Raw genomic sequence first — 15943 nt, 5'->3', positions numbered from 1 at the left:
CATAGTCAGCTATAAAAGGCCCCGATAAGACAATGTAAAACAATTCAAACGAGAAAACTAACGGCCTTATTTATGTAAAAAAATGAACGAAAAACAAATATGTAACACATAAACAAACGACAACCACTGAATTACAGGCTCCTGTAAAACCATTCAAACAGAAAAACCAACATACTAATTTATATAAATTTCGGGGGAAAAAAGAGAAACTCTTATGAACCACACCAACAAATGATAACCACTGAACATTAGGTTTGACTTGCAGATCTGGTAACACAATAGTTTTTAACTGGCATAATAGGCTTCCGCGTAATTTGAGCACAATAGCCACTGCCTTATTTAAACATTTTATTTAAACATGCTTGTTATTTTTTCTTGAATCAAATAAGCTTCTTTGTTAAGATGAATACAAAATAAGAGCATATTCCTGAAAGATAGATGAGGGGGATAGGGCCTTTATCGGGACTCCGGGATCGGGTGTTTTTAAGCTCTGGATTTCCGGATTGACCCTATCGGGATTCGGGAATCCTTTTTTTCGGATTTTGAAACGTCGGAATTTAAGTTTATTTAATTTCGGGACCTCGGGATTTTGTTTTTTTTAAGTCCGGGATTTCGGGATCAGGACCCCTCATAGACTATAGATTGTCCTCCCTCCATCAAATATCAATTTATTTCATTCGACAAGCTTGATATTCATAAGGTGTATAGGCTATTAGGAACCTATTTATGTTATTACTTTTATTTTAACGGAATTTCCAATGTAAGTTAAAGTTAAAAAATTAATTGCTAATGAACTAGACAGCAACCTCGGATTTAGATTTAGAGTGGCAAGCAGCTAGGGGTCAGAATCACCTTATTGAGCTTCATTTATAAAAAATGTATAGATATTTTTGAATGTAGGACAGAAAGTCACAGGACAAAAAGTCACAGACAAAAAGTCACAGGACAAAAAGTCACAATTTAGTTTTGAGATTATTTTTCTTTGAATAATGAAACACACATAGTGAAATATTTTTTTTCTCATGAACTATCATATATAAAGCATCTTTGTAATTAAAATGTAATCATTAAATATCAATTATGACCGAATGATTGTTATCAAAACAAAATGTCAAAGAGGCTATGTACTTAAATGGCTTTCTTCTGCCAAGAAACGTATCCTTTGCATGATTAAAATTAAATAAATTTTCATTTATCAAGGCATATGAACAATATCCTAAACTTAGAAATAAATATATCTAATAAAAAGAAAATATTTCAAGATCTGTCTCTTATATATTCAACAATGGTCAAAAAATTATTTGTGACTTTTTGTCCTATCAAATTTGTGACTTTATGTCCTGTGACTTTTTGCCCTGTGACTTTCCGCCCGTTTTTTACAAGTACATGTATCCAAGCATGTGCTTGTTATGTCCCCTTTCGGAATCCTGTACCCGCACCTGAACATTTCCACATCAAAATTAATGTAGTCTCCATCAATAGATAATATAAATAAGGAGAATCAGATATGGTATGCGTGTTAATGAGACGACTCTCCATCTAAGTTACAAATGTATATAAAAGTTGACAATTGAATTATAGATCAAAGTACGGTCTTTAATATGGAGCTTTGGTTCACATCGAACAGCAAGCGATAAAGGCTCGTGGCGTATAAAGGGTCCTAATATGACAAGTGCCGTGCAACACTTCAAACAGGAAAATAAACGATATAATCTATATAAAAAAGCGAGAAACACCTATGAACCACAACAATAATCGACACCCACTGAACAACAGACAGCAACACAGCGACCAAAAAAAACCACAGAGGAAATATACAGACCAACAGACAGTCGCCTGGTTGCATGATTTATCAGTGGCGAAAACACTCGTTTCCCTTCCTTCACATTAAAAAGAAATCGAGTGCCTATACATGCATTCTATTAATGATCTAGTCGACTAAATTTACTATGACAAAATATAAACTAAGCAGATGTTGTTTGATTGCCAATGACACAACTCTCTACCCAAATGACATATCTACTTGGAGGTAAACAAGTAAAGATTTCCATATGTTCTTCAACAATGAGCCAAACCTATTCCGTATACATTAAGCTTTAAATCGCAACAGAAAGACAAGACATCATGGAAACAGATTAAATTTATGAGAAACAGAAAATTACTTATCTACACCAGATTCACCTGGTACAACTAGAACACAATATGTATTTTGTCTCATGGTTCCTTGAAAAATAAAACAAGCAACAACAAAACTGATGCACATATCGTAACACTATTAGTCCTTGACTTTCTTTTCCGTTCCCGGTAACAAACAAAACAAACAAAACTAACAAAACAAACAAAACAAAACAAAACAAAACAAAACAAAACAAAACAAAACAAAACAAAACAAAACAAAACAAAACAAAACAAAACAAAAACCAAAAATAAACCAAAAATTAATATTAGTAATATGATAGAACATTAACGAAAAATATACCAATATCCGCTTATTTTGAGAGATGAGAAAAATATGTCACTAGTCAAATTTAAGAGCCTTTAAAATAATTAAAAAAATGCTTATCAGGCATGTAAGGATACAAAAGTTTATATATAATTCTATATTTTTTTCTAACACAAATGACACTTTAATACAATGAACCGGTACTGTTCCGGATATCTCCATGTATCTTTTAGTCTAACCTTTTTTCTTTCGAAATTACCAAACCCGGAGTCTCTTTCGACTTATCGTTAGAAAAAAGAAAATGACAGGCTTAGGAAAGGATCTGCAAAATTACCTCTCGCGAAGTAACAAAGATACAAATATCTCAGTATCAGATGACTCAAATAGCACCGGTTTTAGCCTAGGAAGACTAAACTTTTTTAATAAGTCAGAAAAAAGCTCACTAAATGATACTAATGACGTGGCAAATGGATGGTTTTCTCAAGCACAAAAAGATCCGTATTTACCAAGTCTTGTATGTTATACTAGTCATTACATTATCATTATTGCATGTTCTGAAAAGAGATAACATAGAGTGATTAAACAAAACTATACGATATTTTGATAATCAATGGTAGAACAACCAGTAAGATTCACATTTGCATCAACATTGACATTGTCAAACATCATTAAGACATTAATACCTATAGATTAGTAAACATCCTAACACTGGCCTTACAATGCGTGGGCAGTATAATAAATTTACGGCAATACCCAAAATACCTTTATTTGGCTCCCATTGTTGTCTGACAAACAAAGTTCAGAGGGCCTAAAACTTCCGCAAATAGTGATAACCCAAAGCCTATATAAGCTAGGAAATGACTGATTCTAATGCAACAACGTTTGTAACGTTCATTTTGATTGGATTAGGTCATTTTCAATTGATGCTATGGGACATACACGCAAGCGTAGATGGCATATGCCAGATTTTAAATACATGTTTTAGCGTTGTTTTCTGTCAGTTTCATTAGAATAGAGATAACAATATTGTATTTTAAGCTCCGACGGCATCAATTTGGGATTTGATGGTCGCAAATACCTGTTTACTGTCTCCGCTAACGTGTCACCAGTAAACTTAATTTGTCACCATCAAATCCCCAATTGATGCCGTCAGAGCTTAAAATACAATACAGTTATCTCCTAAGTGTACTTCAATTGGCAGGTCCAGTTAAAGTAAATATCGGATAAAAACAAAAAAAATATAATTCTTGATCAAAATGACCTTCTTTTATACTGCTGTACTACTTGACTAAGATCAGTGTCATTCTGACCGTGTGATAAATGTGTTCATCAGGGTTAACTCTACAAATGTACATGCAGACTTCAGATGGATACATCTATCAGCAACCATCAGCATCCTTCCATCTTCCAATGGCAAGAAATGGGATGAAAAATTGTCAAAATTAAGGCTTTATACACATGATACACCTGATAAACAACTTTGGGCCTTAGAATACACTATATATTGTTTCAACATGTTAAACAAATGTATGATTATTTTTTCATTTCAGACAAAGAAACAAAGAATCCTGGGATTTATACTATGTTTACTGATGGGAACATTTTGTTTTTCATTGGTAAGTTTTTGACAGTGCGACAAAGCCTTTTTATGAGGATATGAATGCCCTTAAAGTTAAACATCAGGCGTCAACAGGTGATTTAAGGCTATTGTTAGTGTCAAATAAATTTTGTAGGTTAAAATTTTAGTGTGATTCATTAAAATATCCTTACTGTAATTCATCAGAGGTTAGAATACATTTGTACTTTCATGCATCTTTACTGTTTATTTTGGAGATATAAAATTAAACATTGTTTCTAGGCATATATATTAACAGAATTCTGTAAAAAAAAAAGAGCATAGAAAACAACAACGGATAACTCATGATGACTTTTGTTAAATCAGGTGTTTTCATTATATTTTATAGGATACAAATTTTCATTGGATTTTTTAGATATATTTTGGCCACGCATGCTTAATGAAGTACACATTTGCTAAAGACTGAGGCTCCCACAGGGTACCCCCTCAGTTCGCAAGGTCGCTTTTAAATTTCGTCGAGAGATTGTTTTTAAGATAAATGTACAGGTTGCAGGTTGTTTTTCCGAACACAGGGGACGTTTTTTTCCAAATTTTACAGTTCGTTTTTAGAAGGCCCTCAGGTCGGAAGTCTCCTCTAAAAGGCCTAGAGGGCGCAGGTCGTTTTTGATCCTGCGGGAGCCTCATAGACTTAAATGCAGATATCTACTTAATTTTATTTGTTCCTGAATCCATGAAAATTGGTATCCGAGAATATACATAAGTCACCAGTATAAGAATTTAAAGGTATGGTAAAAAAGTATAAACCTACATGTACAAAAATGTACAAGATTAGCTACACATGACTTTTGTCTCTTTTTAGGCAAGTTTGTACATTCCTTTACTGATACTGAAAGCCAGGAAGTTTGCAGTTTTATACACATTAGGCAGTTTATTTATTATATCCAGGTAACAATGAAGTTTTGTCAATATTCAAAAGTTTATGTATCATGCCGTACCACTGACCTGCTAATTTGTCAAAATATTAAAAGAGGTTGAGGTGGTACCCAACACCTTAACTAAAATTAATTTGGCTCGTTTAATTTTCATTAAAATTTGACAAAGTAATGACTTTGACCCTTTGACAGAAATGTCAAAATTTCAAAAAATTTGAATCAACCGTTTTATCGAATTACACTGGTTATATAGCTGATTGACAAACACTTATTTTTATCATCGAGAAGCTTAATATTCCCTTAGCACTACAACGTAATTAAAACGTTTAGCTGATTTTACTATGTTCAAATCTCACAAATCTAAAAAGAAGATACAAATAAAGGTAATAAAACAATAATGGAGGTAAAACAAAAGGTAAATAGAATGTCTTCCCCAATAGATGCACATGCCTTCCACACACAGTAAAAACGACACAATCTGTAAAATGACACACACAGTAAATTTACAAATCAAGATAATTTTGTATGAATAGGTAAATATGTGTGCCTATCTTCTCTGATTACCTGTTTTGAGGTATTGAGTTAGCTGTTAAATTCAGGTCTGTAACTCTCATGGGGAAAATCTTCTATTAAACATGAAGTCTTGAACTAAAGTGTGAGTTTGAGAAAATCATGAATTTGCAATGTTCTTCCTTTATTTTTTATAATTTTATTAAAACAATTTAATTTTTTGTTTACGCTTTTCTCAATCATTTTATTTAAGAATTGAATGCTTCTTTTTGTAAATTTATTGGGGTGTAAAAGCGTTGACCAAAGTACATTTTGTATGAAGCGCGGAAGCGCTTCATTCTAAAAATGTACGCACGGTCAACGCTTTTACAACCCTATAAAGTTACAAAAAGAAGCATTCAATACTTATAATTACATTTTTAAGACTTTTTTTTAGCTAGGATCATGAAAACACGATTTTTATCAAGTTTTATCTAATTCACCTGTGCACTTTATTGTGAGACCTCGTGTCATTGTGAATGATAAATGTTATTGTCTAATGCAATTGCTTACGGAATAACATGTGGTGTGCAGTTAGCCAGTCAGAATAACGTATTATAGTGAAACATACATCTAATGTAATTCTTATATAATGTTATACATTTGTACACTTAATGCAATGAAAAAAAAAAAAATCATATCATATGTCTTTCACTTGTCAATCAATTTACAAGCTTAAGGATGTACTTAGGTGAGGTTTTGGAATTTGTGTCAAATGTTCGGACTCCTTGGTGTTTTTCCATAAAATACAATGTAAAATATTTTGCCCCATATCACCTATTGATTTTTTCATATAAGACTTAAGGGCTCATGAAAGGTCATTTACAAAATTTTTGAAGATTCTTGATCTTCTTTCTTTCGTTTTGAGACCCAAATAATACCAATGCAAATATAAGGTAGAAGTCAGAGTCAGCCTTTTCCCGCCATATTTTAAATTTCAAATATGACCTATCAATATTTTTGCTTATCTTTATCTTTAATTGATGCTCTACCAGCTTATAGTATCAAATTTAATTTCTTAATTTCTTAATTTTTACCTGACCTCACCTAAGTTTATCCTTAAGATCAGAGTAGTGAACTTAAGACAGATTGCTTTGATGACTGCAAGACTTTTTTTCTATAACTCGCTTTTTGAATGAGGAACAATACAGCAAACTTTTTAACACCTAGGCCTACACATAGCTTAAAATACAATGTAAAATTGAGAAGTGATGAATATGTCAAAGAGACAAAACCCAACCAAAGAGCAGACAACAGCACAAGTACAACAAACATTTTAGTACCTAGGCCTAGAAAACAATGTTGACATATGGATTCATTTATTTACATGGTACCAATTTTCATGGATTAAGAAAAACTTACATGTTCGGGTATATTTGATTTCGTGAAAAAGCCATAAGAAAATTTTTCATTCATTGAACATTTAATTTTGTAGTTCAACTGTTCCCGCGAAATCCACGAAAAATTGGTATCCAACAAATAATAATGAATCAACAGTATATTGAGCAGTCATTGATGTACAAGGAAAAATAAAAATACAAATATATTTATAAAGAGAAATATGTTAGTTTGTTAATTTATAAGAATTTTTAAACATACCTTTGCTATTTTTCAGTTTCTCATTGTTATGGGGACCAATGAATCACTTTAAACATTTATTCTCTGTTGAGAGACTACCATTTACAACAGCATATTTTGGATCCATGCTAGCAACATTATATTTTTCACTGTGGGTAAGTGGTGATTAAATAATCTATTGCTGAGAATAATACATATTTTAGATATATGTAGCTTGCTATAAAATATAGAAGCTTTTCTGTAGTCTAATACATGTAGTCAAGAAAAAAGTCTTGGTTCTGTTCTGTTCTGTTTTTTCAGTTTTGTTTTTATGTACTATATTGAAAAATTAAAATTTATCAAATAGAAATAAGTAGATGTGGTATGAGTGTAATTTGAAAACTCTGTCAAAGTCACCATGTGTAAAAAGTAAATAATTATAGGTTAAAGTATGGCTTTCAACATGAAGCCTCTATATAATTTATGATAAAATATGAAAGCAATTGAATGTGAGCAATTTGCCAATGCAACGTTTATTTTTACAACTTTCACTGAAATGAAATAAAAGAAACTACCAGTTTTTTTCCGAATAACTGTAAAAAGGACAGATTATATTGCATAGCTGACAGTCTCATGTCATTAATGTCATGTTAGATATTTTATTAATAACCAGGTACAAATTTAAACAAAATGCATAAGTTTAATAAGAAATCAATGAAACACAATGAGTCTAGAACTTTTTACCAACTATATTCAGATGAATACTAATTCTATAGTACAAGTTAGTTGGTTCAACTATTGTCATTAGGCTTGGACATAAAAGATCATGATTAACAAAGCTTGGACAGATTTTGAATCAGATTATGCCATATGCCATGAAAAGAAAACGAGAATTTTGTATAAGAACTGATTATAAATAGCATTGTGAATTTTACACCAATATATTGAAATGGTTTAAAATTTGATTATTGTAGTTAAGAAGTACAGTGTTTACAGTAATATTTGCTGTTATACAGATTTTAGCATTAGTTTGGTAAGTTGTTAATAATTTCTCTCTTTGCTGTTAATGTCTTTTAAATTTCAAGTTGAAAGAAATAAAATATGATGTCTTGAGCATAAAAACTGTATTTAATCAAGCACACATTTGATTAAAAGTCTTTGTGCCATTAAATAGAGTACTAGCCATGAGATAGGAGTGAATTATCTCCATTGTATTAACCAATCAAAATCCGTCATTTCAACATAACTAGAGGATGTCTTGAAATTGCGATACAATTGGGCAGGGAACAGTATATCTATCAACAAATATGTTCTTTAATTTGTGCAAGTGCTGAGTTTCAAAATTTTGTGGGCAGTACATTGACCAAGAAAGCAAAACAATGGTCTCTGAATTCAGATATTTTTTTCTCAAAACTTTGCAGATTTTGTAGATAATAGATTGTTTCAAAACCAAAATTAGGAAGTACAAAACACTGTATTTATACGTCATATCACAAATATTTCTGATTTTGTATGGTTTCAGAGGAATTGTGGCTCAATGAAAATTGGTCTCTTAAAGTAAAGAAGTCTACAGTAATACATGTCTAAACCTATAATACTGGATAACTGCCATTAAATTATTTTGTTTACTGATTTTTTTTCCAGGTACATTGTGAGCTACATACCAGGTGGACAGACAGGATTGAAATTTTTCTCCAAAATATTTTATTCAGTTGCATCAAAGACAGCTTCTAAAACACTGCCAGTATAGCAGCAATGTGTAGTAGTAGTTATAGGAAGAAATTCATTATCAGGAACAAAGGGACATAACTTGTGATAACATTGGTTATAATATTTTAGAAGTGGATTCTTATGTCTTGCTTACCTTTTCAAAATATCATTTAAAACTTTTCTGACAGATGAAATGTAATTTGTGGAGTTTTAAATTAAATATTTTAAAATGAACAAAATATTTATTAATCCTTCAAACATGAAAAAAACATTTTGAAGATTTTTTTTTTTAAAGTTTTATTCAGGAATAGAGGGAGATAATTTGAGAAAATAATGTTGACAAATATTTGAAAATGGAGTTTTTCTTCTTGCATACCCTTAGTAAAATTTCAAATAAAACTCTTCACTGGAATTCTGGAGTCAGTTTCACACAAAAACTTACAACAAAAATTGATTCTTATTATACATAATTTTTCATGACTTACAATTAATCTGAATTGTAAGAATTTTTGTGAAACCAACTCCTGTTAATGATTTTTGAAATTTTTTGTTTAAGAGAAAATATAAATTAATGAGACTAAACAGAAATTATAATTTATTTATGGTTTTAAACCATTTTGAAATAAAAAAACTTTGTAAGTTGAATTTTTATGTTGGATGCAAGATTATATTCAGTATCCAAGGGACATAACTTACGATAATATTGGTTACACTAATTTGAAAATGGATTTTTCTTCCTCATTCAATGTTCAAATCTCTTCTGAATCAGTGTAATTCTGATTCGTTTGTTATGGTATATAAAATGTGTTGTTTAAGTGAAAAAATTGATAATGAGAATAGAATATAATTTTTTTATTGTTAACTTAAAGGCATTTTGTATATTTTTTAAGTTTAAAAGATTATATATTTTATATTTAAATATTTTGCAAGATCTATTGCACATGGAAGCCCAGATTTGATGAAGGAGTTTAAATTATTCATTCATTTTTTAAAGTTTTACCAGCTTTAATTCATTATGTTCATTTATGTGTTTCAATCCCACAACCCCATTGATTTGGCATTCATTTTCGCATGTAAAGTATCATTTTTAATTCATGCATTTAAGGTGGTACCTAACACTACATGGAGATAACTCTGTAAAGTTAGCTAAACGTTTTAATGACATTGTGTTGTAAATATCTTCTATATAAAGCTTCTCAATGATCAAGATTGGTGTTTGTCAAACTGCTATATAACCAGTGTAATTTTTCTGATGAAACCGTTGGTTCAAAATTTTTGAAATTTTTATAGTTTTGTTAAAGAGTCAAAGTAAATACTTTTACAAAATTTTATGCAAATTAAACGAGCCAAATTCATTTTAGTCAAAGTGTTGGGTACACCCTTAATACTTATACAGGGAAAACAATCGGTCATGCATATAAAGATATCTTTATATAATAGTATTTTCATAAGCATTTTATGAAAATGTATTAGGGATTCTTAATAAATCTTATTATTGAAACTTTTTTTCATATTAGTATCGGGCAAAAAAAAAGAATTTTAGTTATTTAAAGTTGCCTACTACCCACCTAAAAAGAGCTGACCAGAAAAAAATTAAAAACAAATTATTATAATTTTTTTTGGAAGACTTAATCCTGCAGTGATATTGTTGGCTTTTTTCAAAAATTTCTCAACCCTTTTTTATTGGGAATATATGCGTCATTTTCATCAAATTGGAAAATTTTAAATAAACCATGAATTTGACTGAAATTCAATTTACAGACCCCCTTTCAAGAGTCGTAACATTTGAGGCATGAAAAATGTATAAATGAGTGTTTTTCATTTTGAATTCATGCACAATTACTACTGAGACTGCCCTGTTTGGGAAAAAAGATGTCTTTTTGGGAATAATTTAAGCCATTTTTTTTTCAAAATTAGGATTCTTCTCCAGGGGAAAAAGCCTTTATTCTCCACTAATTTAATCAAACAATATCACTGTCCTGCTATAACGTTGTTTTCTTGTCTAACAAACAAAACTTATATTGTGTCTAAAAAATAAAACTAATGTTGCTTGTCTTAAAAGAAGAAAAACTCTACCTACCTGTCTTCCTACCTACATGTACAAGACATGGTTATACCCAATAATAAAGATAATTAATGGTGGTCTCATTAAAAAAAAAATATAAGTAGGCACTTTATTTTCAAATTTTGATTGTCCAAAAATTATCTTCCATCAGAACGTGTTGGTTTCCCACTAACTTCAGAAAATCTTCGGTTACATCAGTGTAGTTCACAGTCCCATTAGTTTACACTAGCTGTCTACATCTTATTGTTATTTACATGTGACATATTCAATATTGTGATATATTTTACTGTTAATAAAAGTGGTTAACTATGAGATTTGTTGTACATGAACTGCAAATGTATAAGAAGACAGAAGACAACTTTTGTGGTCGTCCTATTTTCATTGAACTTCAACAGGTCTTCAATGTAGCGAGAAATTCCCGCACCCGAAGGCGTCTTTCAGCTGGCCCCTAAACAAATATATACTAGTTCAGTGATAATGAACGCCATACTAATTTCCAAATTGTACACAAGAAACTAAAATTAAAATAATACAAGACTAACAAAGGCCAGAGGCTCCTGACTTGGGACAGGCGCAAAAATGCGGCGGGGTTAAACATGTTTGTGAGGTCTCAACCCTCCCCCTATACCTCTAACCAATGTAGAAAAGTTAACGCATAACAATACACACATTAAAATTCAGTTCAAGAGAACATGATTCACGTGCTTAGGGGCGTCTTCCGTTCCTTTCCTTTGTTGAGCAATTGTTTGGAAAAATAATCATGCTATATTGCATGAATTATTCTGCAAATTAAATTCTTATAATTGAAATTCAGCACTGCTTTCATTAGGGAATTGTGATTGAGTGTTTACTGAACAAATGTTATTTCTAGTTTATCCTGCATAATGACAACCACATAGGCACTTAATAAACTTTAATAGAGCAGGGATACAGACGATTCCCTGGTAAATGACACCAAAAGGCTCACAAAATTTCGTCCGAACTTTTCAGGTGAAGGACATACATCGAAAGTTGTTTTTAATTCCCTTTATACTTATTTGGCACTGGATTTTTTAAATTTGTGTTGTTCTCTCATTTTGTGTGGATCATCACATTTTAAGTATTGAAATTTATAGATTTTCATACATTTAACATTGGCACAGTTTTCTTTCAAACACTGAAAAATTAAGATGGATTTTATTAGATTTTTATAAATGGCTAGTTAAACTAAATGTAATAAAATATGATCAGAAAAAGGGGGCTAGTGGGTATTTGTTTTCACTGGTACTTCATGGATAAAACTATGGATTTTTGATATCTGACAAAATGTCAAAAAAAGTAGAGAACATCCTTAACCTATACAAAATCCAGGTAGGAATCACAGGATCTGAAAATCCAGGTAGGAATCAAAGGATCTGAAAATCCAGGTAGGAATCACAGGATCTGAAAATCCAGGTAGGAACCACAGGATCTGAAAATCCCAACTGGTACTATAGAAGATATTTACTCTATATACAGGTGGTGTGTGAATGTTTATTGTAATTGAAAAGGCTCTGATAGAAAATTTCTCTTTTGTTAAATAATTTAGTTCTCGAAAGATCCTCAATGTCAATTGGTATGTGTAAGTGCAGAATGAGGTTGATCTATCTATGGTATTTGTATTACCAGATCCAATCTACAATCCCCAAACTTGTGAGGTAATCAGTGATTGTGTATTAATTCAAACTAGAGAACATGGGGTTAAAGGATGTTGCTTAGTTCTTTTCTTCTTTATTTTATGATGTCTGTCTCTCGGAAGTTCATGATTTTTCTTGAATGAAAGTTCAATTTATTCCCTTTTAGAATAACGATTGTATGTCGAAAACATGTCCAATGAACGTAATTAATGCCTACTTGTTTAAAAAAATTAAGTATTTTTTGTAAGTTGAGCTTCAGAGAAGGTTAAACTGGATTTAGAACCTGTTTCTTCAAATTTGATCTGTCACTTCCATTAACAACATAACTGTATCCTAGTTGGTATTTTTTCTTATAGATAAAAGTTAGACTACTCCATTCAATCCCTCTTTAGATTTGTGATAAAAAGCAAAATACTTCAAGGAAACTTGAAAACGGAAAGCCCCTATACAAAAGTCAAAACGAAAAGCCCAAGGTATCAAACGAATAGAACATTATTGTCATATTCCTGACTTGGTACATGCATTTCTTTAAGCATCAAATGTTGGATAAAACCTTGATTTATAGCTAGATAAACCTCTCCCTTAAAGGACGAAGAAGCCCAATTTTCAACATTTCATAAATGAGAAGACCGATTTTGATGATAATGTACTATGATAAACTTTAGGACTTTTAATTCGAGTTAAGATCTGATTGATACTCACAAAAGGTATATCATTTCATTGTCACCCCGAGTTTGACTTTGAATGCTGATGAACATATTTATAATTTGATAGAAAGAAAAGGTTTATGGAGCATTAAGAGGATACGCATTACAAATTTGTAGGAAATTTGTGTATTTTTACCAATACAATGAAGGATGCTAATTTCTTAACATTCTCCTGTAGGTATCCATAAGAAAGGTGCATATGTATTGCTGATAATATACTCTTATCATAAAAGTATTATTGATCGGGGTGTAGTAGGGTTTCCAAATGAAATCTCACTACCTAATCCCTAATAATGAAAAGAGATTCACACATATAATAGTTATCAAAGATACCAGGATTAAAATTTGACACACCAGAAGCGCGTTTCGTCTTCACTAGACTCAACAGTGACACTCAGATACAAATAATTAAAAAGCCAAACAAGTACAAAGTTGAAGAGCATTTATGACTAAAAATTCCAAAAAAAGTTGTACCAAATACAGCTAAGCTAATATATGCCTGGGATACGGAGTCCTTAGTATTTCGAACAATTCCTACTTTTGAAACAGGTTATATTTATAACATTTTGTTGTTGATTCAATATTTAGGGGACGACAGGAGATTTTTTTTTTGTTTTTTTTTTATCGGTTATTAATTTTTGTAAACTTAGAGGACATTAAAGCAAGGGATTATTCATTTTCACAACTTTATTTATGGATATTCGAAAACATACAATTTTTAAATGATTTAGATATAGGAAGATGTGGTGTAAGTGCCAATGAGACAACTCTCCAACAAATAACAATTTAAAAGAGTAAACCATTATAGGTCAATGTACGGCCTTCAACACAAGCTATAAAGGGCCCCAACATTACTAGTGTAAAACCATTCAAACAGGAAAACCAACGGTCTAATTTATTATTATTATGTATAACACATATATAGTCAAGTCATTATGTGCAATTTAATTAGAACTAATCATCATCCTCTGCAAAAATGAATCTTTTTATATTCCGAACAGCATATACATGTATTGCATACATGCATAGTATTAAAGTTTGGCCAAATTTGTTTTGAAGGGTTTTGGAGCCAATGACGATCCAAGAAGCTATACAAGAAATGATGCAAAATTATGTTTTCTGGGTGTTCCAAAGACCCTTTCAAAATCTGAAAATGCAAGTTTTGTTTTAATATTTTTTGACAATATTTTTGTCTTAGAGCAAAATGTATAAATTCAGTGTAAGGCTTAAGTTTCTTGGGACAGCATCAAAAGACTAATGTGCATGATAAGGCAAAAAATGGAATTCACAAGTCTGTGGTTGCTGTTGTTTTTAAACTCATGATCAAGTTCATAACAAAATTACGTGATTACAAGAGGAATGCAACACAAACAGAATTCAAAAGGGCAACCAATGAACAATAGACAAATAAATAAGAAACATTGATACCAAAAAATCAGGGCTACGTCTGAGGGAATACAGAACTTGCTTCTTGCAAGGCACTCGCCGTGAACACAATCTGATATGGAGACAAGCGTTTGGTTTTGAAATTTCATACATGAGGCATTTGCCTCAATGTGGTTACGGCCCCGTTAAATTAAAACTGAGGTAAGGTTTTCTGAGACAATATACCTCAAGTTAAAGGAAACCAATTTTTAGTCATTTTAAGTGTATTCAAATAATATTTATACTTTTATTATTAAAAAAAATTGGGAAGTGTTTCACGATCTTTTTAGGGAAAAAGTTGAATTTATGAAGAATCTGGTGCCATCTTATACTTTCGATTAGATCTGCTGAGTTATTTAATTTCAATACATTGCAAGTCCGGTAATTTATTTTCAAACTACCACAGAAAAAAAACCAAATTTATTTTTGTGATTATCATGGCTGTGTTATTTATTTTCAAAATCCTCCTCCCCACAGAATATCAAATGGTCGTCCCCTTAAAAGTAATGTAATAAAGCAAAACAAAAGTTATAACACATCAAACGAACAGAAACAACTGTCATATTCCTGACTTCTGAACTCAGAAAAAAATAGTGCGAATGGGGCATCCGTGTACTATGGACACTTTCTTGTATTTTTTTTTTTATAGATTATACCGTTAGATTCCCCGTTTGGATGGTTTTAGACTAGTATTATTTTGGGCCCTTAATAACTTAATTGCTGTTATGTAAGAGCCAAGGCTTCGCGTTGATCGTACCTTGACCTATAATGGTTTACTATTACAAATTGTGACTTGGATAGAGAGTCGTCTCATTGGTACTCATACCACAACTCTTTATACTTAGAATCTAAGTACTCTACTATTAAGAGGTATGGACTGTTGTATTAAGAATAAATTTTTTAGACAATCGGCAATACTAGTTGAGACGATGCTCCAGATACTGACCACAAATTCATTAAACTTCTCGAGAGAAAACTTTAAAAAAAAATTACAAATAATAATACCATTACGAACACAATTCCAGTTTTATATTCTTGTCACGGTTACAAAATACATATTATTCTTGTGATTGTCTATACTATAACACAAAACACGTTACTTGTTGTGGCGTTAATGCATCCGTGTGACTAGTGTTCTTTCGTTTATTCATGGGAAGTGTCGGTTGTTACTGTAGATTTATTTATTATTGGAGAGTACCAATTGTCGTGGTTAAAGGACAATTTGCTTTTCCGTATATATTTGATTTCGCCCCCCCCCCCCCCAAATCTGCATCTACGCAAACCGCCAATCTGAAATCTGTTGAACATTTTTAAACATTCCTGG

The 15943-nt window shown here is 31.3% G+C and overlaps 1 protein-coding gene across 1 annotated transcript; it reads left to right on the top strand.

The window, feature by feature from the left end:
* The first annotated feature begins 2710 nt into the window (after window positions 1-2710).
* Window positions 2711-10246, top strand: LOC134692686 (uncharacterized). Its single transcript, XM_063553159.1, has 6 exons — window positions 2711-2957; window positions 3994-4059; window positions 4879-4964; window positions 7116-7233; window positions 8032-8090; window positions 8702-10246. Exons 1-6 carry the CDS (start codon window positions 2745-2747, stop codon window positions 8805-8807), a joined length of 648 nt encoding a protein of 215 aa, XP_063409229.1. The 5' UTR covers window positions 2711-2744; the 3' UTR covers window positions 8808-10246.
* Window positions 10247-15943: the final 5697 nt, after the last annotated feature.

The sequence above is a fragment of the Mytilus trossulus genome, chromosome 12 (assembly GCF_036588685.1).
Source record: "Mytilus trossulus isolate FHL-02 chromosome 12, PNRI_Mtr1.1.1.hap1, whole genome shotgun sequence".
NCBI lineage: Eukaryota > Metazoa > Mollusca > Bivalvia > Mytilida > Mytilidae > Mytilus > Mytilus trossulus.
This window is presented reverse-complemented; position numbering and strand designations above follow the sequence as displayed.